Source organism: Clupea harengus, chromosome 18 (genome assembly GCF_900700415.2).
Source record: "Clupea harengus chromosome 18, Ch_v2.0.2, whole genome shotgun sequence".
NCBI classification, from domain to species: domain Eukaryota; kingdom Metazoa; phylum Chordata; class Actinopteri; order Clupeiformes; family Clupeidae; genus Clupea; species Clupea harengus.
In genome coordinates this window covers 11,905,654-11,912,586 of record NC_045169.1, presented here as the reverse complement: position 1 = coordinate 11,912,586, position 6,933 = coordinate 11,905,654, and the positions used below count along the sequence as shown (strand labels likewise).

General features: G+C 46.3%; 1 protein-coding gene across 1 annotated transcript in view; it reads right to left on the bottom strand.

Moving 5' to 3' along the window:
* si:ch73-211e3.1 (mastermind-like protein 2) overlaps positions 1 to 6,626 on the bottom strand; it is an 88,774-nt gene extending 82,148 nt beyond the window's left edge. Inside the window, exon 1 of the mRNA XM_012817809.3 lies at positions 6,058 to 6,626. Within this exon, the coding sequence (XP_012673263.2) occupies positions 6,058 to 6,108 (51 nt within the window). The 5' untranslated portion in view covers positions 6,109 to 6,626. The remainder of the gene's footprint in view (positions 1 to 6,057) is intronic.
* Between the last annotated feature and the right edge of the window lie 307 nt (positions 6,627 to 6,933).

The window sequence follows — 6,933 nt, the reverse complement described above, 5'->3', positions numbered from 1 at the left end:
ACGCTGTGGAACTCCTCAGGCTGAGTCAAGGCAAATCAGGATACCCCTACAGACCCACACCCCACTCTCCATATCCATCTGTAAAGATCACATCATCAAACCTCACCACCCAACCACACACACACACACACACACACACACACACACACACACACACACACACACACATACACACTCACACGCACGCACACACACACACACACACACACACACACACACACACACACACACATACACACGCTAACACACACACACACACACACACACACACACACACACGCTAACACACACATACACATACACTCCACTTAAGTCTTCATCTCTCAGCACCTCCACCCACAGATAACTCTCCAGCTTCTTATGGTTACCTCGGTCCAGTCCGATTCCAATCCAACCTGAGATCTTTCGTGGTAATCCTCAAGGTGTTCCATTAACATTTAATCCCACTGAATCATTTAGCAAACACGTGTACACAAAGAAACCTATACGATAGATACACATAGGGTTTGGGTTGTGTATGGGCTGTAAAACAGTGTGTGATAAATTAGTGGGACACTGCACGCAAATATAAGCCTGAAAGTGAAGGAAGGTGCATCATTTTTGGGAGTGAGATAGTGTCTGTTAATGAGCAACAAAGGTGTTAAGATGTGGGACGCTGGGAGAAGGAGCTTTTCTTCCTGATTACATTTACAGACAGCTTAGAGAGAATTCATTATCACAGTTAGTCGTTGAAAGAATGTGAACTAGAATCTACAACCTGAAGGGTTCTTCATAACTTTACTTCATAACCCTTTAAATACCCTATAAGGAACTTTCTTTTCTATGGAACGAACACTTTTCTTCAACAGTGCTAAAAAGGCCTACCAGGACCTGATACCCCCGCCAAAGGGGTTCCAGAAGGGTTCAAAAGAGATTATTTTATCAAGATAAGTTTGATCGGCGTAAAACCTTTGTACAGCTTTCCAAGACACACCAAGGACCACCTTTGCCAACAACTGACTTAGAGTGTTCTGACACAGTTTTTTAGCCCTGTATTGACTTGGAGGCCGCCACAGCTTCTCTCTGTGAGCAGTGATGTATTGGAGACAGGAGAAGAAAAACTCAGCGGACATCTGATGCCTCAAACAGACACCTAATGCCCTCAGGACACGGGAGCTGCCCTGATGTATCCAGCTTTCTCTCTTTCTCTCCCCCTTTTTCTTCCCCCTGACCAATGACAGATGGATGGACAGCGATCGTAGAGCATTGTGGGTAAATAAGCCTCCCTCCATCGGCCTCCATCCAACTCACCATTCCCTTGAGGGCGAGGAGCTGGCGTCATGGCGACTATTTCACATGAGCGCTTAGACCGATCACAGATACACAAACAGGCAGTAAACCTCGCATGGTGAATTCTGTTTGCAAGACAGATATCCGTGTGTTTGTTTTGTTTTGTGTGTGTTTGTTTTGGATTTTTTTTTTTAACGTGGTGTGTCCTCTCTTGTCCCTGGGTCCTCTTTCTGAACTGGTCACAGACGCACGTCAAGCGAGATAGTATATCATCCTGCAGTAACAGAGACAGCAAGGGTGGTTTCCCTGGCTCAATGAGTGGGGTGTGCTGGCAGTTGCAGAGTTTTGTGTGCGTGCGTGTGTGTGTGTGTGTGTGTGTGTCTGTGTGTGTGTTTGTGTATGTCTCTGTGTGTGTGTGTGTGTGTGTGTGTGTGTGTGTGTTCATTTTTATACCACACACATAGACTCCTGGTTGTTATTGTATGAGCGGAGAAGGGAGAAGGGGGGAAGGGGGGTGGACAACACACAACCTGATTTTTGGTATGTTCTCCTATTTGTTTTTGATCCCTAGGCAACACTGTTATTTCCTGGTTGGGGTTTTGTCTGATAGTCACACTGACGCACTTGCTGGCTAGCAGTTACCCCCCCCCCCCTTCACCCGCTCCCACTCCCGCTCCCTCCTCTCTCTCTCAGTCACTTTTTCTCCCTCATTCACGTCAAACCACAGAGCTGGGTCACTGAACCAGACAGATAGCAGGAAAAACACAAGTTGACTTAAAGGATGCCGCCAAACCCAAGCATTTCATTTTTTTCCTTAACTCTCAGTCTCTGTTTCTCTTGTAAACAAAAACCATCACATTTGATCTCACTTCCACATAGACACACAGTTGCGTAAATACTGCACCACACACACCTATAGTGTGTCTCACTCTATCATACTCTAAACCATTTCTCTCGCTTTCTTACACACACACTCTGCTCTCTTTCTGTTACACACACACACACACACACAGACACACACACACACACACACACACACACACTTCCTCACTCTTTGCCTGGCTCAACTTCAAGTGCTCTCCCATTAATGGGCGGGGTGGTGGGGAGGGGGTCTGAGTTGGCCACCACAGCTCCCTGCCTTCCCTGCTTAGGACAACCACTGAAACTGGAACACAGGGAACAAAGCTACCTGTCAATCAGAGCTGTCAATCTCCACACCACTTCTAACCCGGACCCTTTCAGATTGGAGAGAAAGTGTGTGTGTGTGTGTGTGTGTGGGGTGGGGTGGGGTGGGGTGGGGTGCTGTGCCATTTTCAGACATTAAACAGGGTTGGACAAAAAAAATCAATGCCTTTTTCGCTTGGCTAATGAATGGAGGGGTATTGGTTGTGTGTGTGTGTGTGTGTGTGTGTGTGTGTGTTTGTCTGTGTACGTGTGTGCATGAGAATGTTGACTCCTTTTCATATTGTCAGAGGTAAATGTTACTCCACTCATACGCATCTCTCTCATACACACACATGCAAACTCTTACCTACATTCAAGTGATTGTCCTTGTCAGTTTACATGCTGAGGTTGCCATTCTCTAGACTGCTTGCAGGGGTGGCAGCAGGCTCCTTCACTGACAGGTTGTGCTACAAACCGCTGGCCCACACAAAATATGTTCAAGGCCATCCTAACCTCTCTCTTTCATTTCCCCACTCAGCTCTCTCGCTCTTTCTCCCACCATCTTCACCTCCATACCACCCTCAATCCCACCCCCCTGCTATCTCCCCCCCATCCCTCATTCCCTCCTTCCCTCTCTCAGGGAGCCACCATATGGCTCTGCTGCAAATCAGCACATTTTCATCCTCCATCTTTCATGTATAAAGGAAAGGAGGAGGGTGATATTCACCTTGTGGCACACACACACACACACACACATACACACTCACTCACAGTCACAGTAAGAAAAAAAAAGGAGGGGGGGTCATTTTCACTGGAAAATTACAGACGGCCTGTTTGTATTAGGAGGTGAAGAGGGGATTCTGACGCTTTGAAGACTGCGCTGCTTTTGAACTCGGAAGAGGCAGCGACCCAGTCTCAAAGTTAAATTCTTGCCCCGCATCTAGCACACACGAATTTATTCAGTGATCTCATCTTTTAAGACCGTCGGCGAGATGAAAGCCTTTCGCCATGTTGTTGTTTTTAGTTAACAGAACTTTGAGGTGGAATCCAACCCTATTCACGACACCAAAAGGAAAAAAAACTCTTTCTTCAGACGCTTGCATTACAGTGCCGCTAACTCCCCATTGCGAGATCTGAGGCGATCGGGCATTCCACAGATGAGTTGTCCTCAGTATGGACTTCAAAGTTCCCTGTCTGACTAATTTGGCCGCGGTTCAGTTCAAATTGAGACATACAGCGAGATACACCGGGGCATCTGCCGGCTTAGGTTCATAGCTAAGCATATACTAACAAGGTAAATCACACATCACCACAGCCAGATATGTCTATTACCATGTTCCCGAGAAAGATACAATTTTCTTCCGTCTACTGCGTACTTTCCAAATTGGTCGCTGATTTCACCCAATATGTGTTCAGTTTTTAATAAACATTGTGTTATTTTGAGTCCTTGTGAAAAGTCCATATGGTCAAGAATCACATCTATTGTTAGGATTTCCCCACTGCTATGCGGCCCACTTCTATATCAAGTTAGACCAGAGAACATTTTGGGAAGGTTCGCCCTCGTCCTGCGGTCACACACACTGGCCCGCGGGAAATGAGTAAGGTAGTTGTGGTAACATACCATCTCATGTAGGTAGCATCGGTGTTTACGACTCAAAAAATTACGGAGACTATTGGTGGATGAAGTATTGGTTATAGGAAGTCATTTCATGAAAACAATGAACCTGCCTACTCTTGATATGAGATAATAACAGTAGTAATAATGCGACTTAGTCCCTCTTTTGAAACGCACCCGAGAACATGCTATGGAAGTAAGGGAATAATTACACGGGATACAACGTCACTGTTTAACGTTGTATTTTCATTAAAGTGGACAAATGACATAAAATGAACTACAACTTCAGTAAATGTTGCACTTCTCGGCTATTACACGAGCACATTCTTGATCACGTCTGCACATTCCAGCTTTCCCTCGTCTCTCCAGAACTTTAACTTTAACCCTCCTTGCATTCCAATCCGTTAGATCACGCATTGCATCACACACACACACACACACACACACAGAGAGAGAGAGAGAGAGAGAGAGATAGAGAGAGAGAACCGAAGCTTGGAATGTTCATTCTTCAAGCAGCACAAATGTCAGTCATGTGCCATGTAGATCTAAAGCTATCTCCTGATTAATGAAGTACCACGAAAGCATGCTGGACCAGTGGCAATCAACAGAAATAAAAGGTTCAGGACATGTATTTAAGCAAAGCAAAGCCATGCCACGGCAGGGGCGGTGCATAAATCACGACTGAGTGAATGCTCCCGTTTAGTCAATTGGTCGACATTATTGATCGACAGAACACACGGCATCAGCATTTTGAATCACACACACACACATATAGAGAGAGAGAGAGAGAGAGAGAGAGAGGAGAGCGAGCAAACCATGCTCTACTCTGTTGACTGGCACTGAAGCCCCAAATACCCCTTCCCAACCTCGCAGTCTATTCAAGCAAGTGAATAACTTTAAATTCGCCACGTTCAGGAGCTGGATGCAATCGCCTCGCACAATACATGATAGGGCGAGCTGAGGGGCCCTCCGCCACCTTCTTAATCCCATTACGCATTCTAGTGGCCCTGTTAAATCCTGGACACGGTGGCAGCCTGCGTCTCTCACATTTCCTCATGTCAGTGCGATTTCAGACTCATTCGCTCTCCCCGTGTCTTTCACGAATGAACAAAAACCCTGCTTAACACAAAAGACGCGGAGAACTAGCGTCCGATTCTGTGGCGACACCACCAAACAGTTTACACTGAAACGCTTCTAGAGATGCGCCGTCAGTGAGCAGCACCGACTCACGGCTCTCTTGTCTTTTGTTACGGAGGGAGGCAGCAGCCACACGGAGAGCCAAGTCTGATAAATGGCTTTTAATTCCATCAAGCAGACCACATGCTGGTCGAACAGTGTGAAGGGTTTTGGTTTTTTTTTCTCCCCGTTTGCACGGAGACGTTTAAGCGACTCTCAACAACACGTTTGAGCGAACGCGTGAATACAAAAGGGTGTTTTATAAGGCTATCAAACGTCACATTACTACCGATAAAAGCTGCAGTAGCACCACTGATAGCGACCGAACAAGATCTCCCTCCACTCCAATATCTGACGGCAGTTCTGATAGCATTTCTGAAATCGTACATTAGGTACCTGCGTGGACGGACAATTTCAGAAATGTGCTGAGAAGCGGTTTAAGTGTGAAATAACAAGCTAATGGAACTTCCTCACATTGACGGACAGGTTAATCTTTAATGTCTTCTAACCAGGCTCTGTGTGCCCGTAGCTCAAACAGCCCAACCCCTTTTGCATTCAAGTTCTTTTAATAATGCCCACCAGATAAACATTGATACTGTATCTCTGACTTGAAGCTTAAATAGCCATTCTTATTGTACGTAAAGAACACAGCGTGTGAGTGTGCATGTGTTTAAGTGTGCGCGCGTGTGTTGTATGGGTCAGTCGCTGCCTTGGACAAGCATTGACACCAGACCCGGTAATTGGGTTTTAAAAGAGAGTTGTACGCTCAGTGACCATTAACTGCAGGCAAGCCCACCATTTCATAGTTAGTGGTTATAAACTCATGAACTTACTATTGGCTCCATGCGAGGTGTGTCTAGCAGCTGCTGGGACACCAACAGCATCTTGGAGAAGTGATGGACAGCGCAACGTCTGTTAAATCCACTTTTGTTTCAATATGTGAATCCACTCACAATAGAAAAAATAGTAAAATAAAACGAAAAGGAGAAAAGAAAGAGGGGGGGGTTGTCAAAAAACAATCGTGACAATCAAGTGATTGTACAGTTCAGTGTGTGAAAACGCGACTGACGACGCACTTTAAAAGTTCAGGATCCAGGAAAAATAGAGCTATTTTGACATTCCCTTGAAGTGCCAGGCAAGTTCATCCCCCCTCAGTTGCCGTATGCAATCTAATGACACAACGTCTGTATCAAACCAACACACAGCGCGGTCGCTTACGGGCAGCCTTGCCCTGGCTGGCTTCCTGGCTGAGGGGCGGAGTGACGCACGCGATAGGACGCGATCCTGCGCGATGTCACGGAGGAGGAGATGCGCTTCTTCCATTCTCCGCGCCCTCTTAAAGGGACATTCCACCTCTCAAGAGCAGCCAGAGACAGAGAAAGAGAGAGAGAGAGGGAGAGAGAGGGAGAGAGACGGTAATGTGCTTGTGCAGCCCAAGGGAAGGTCCCGCCGATGGGAGATAAGAGCGCTTCTCTCGCACACCACATTTCACTCAAGCGCTGCACACACACACACACACACACACACACACACACACACACACACACACACACACACACACACACACACACACACACACACACACACAGCAAGAACAGAAGAGTGGCACTAGTGACATAAATTAGTAATGACTCCTTTAATCTGTTCACTCCTTTGTTCGTGGAATCTATGCACACACGTGTACCAACAGAGTAATACAAATGTAACAT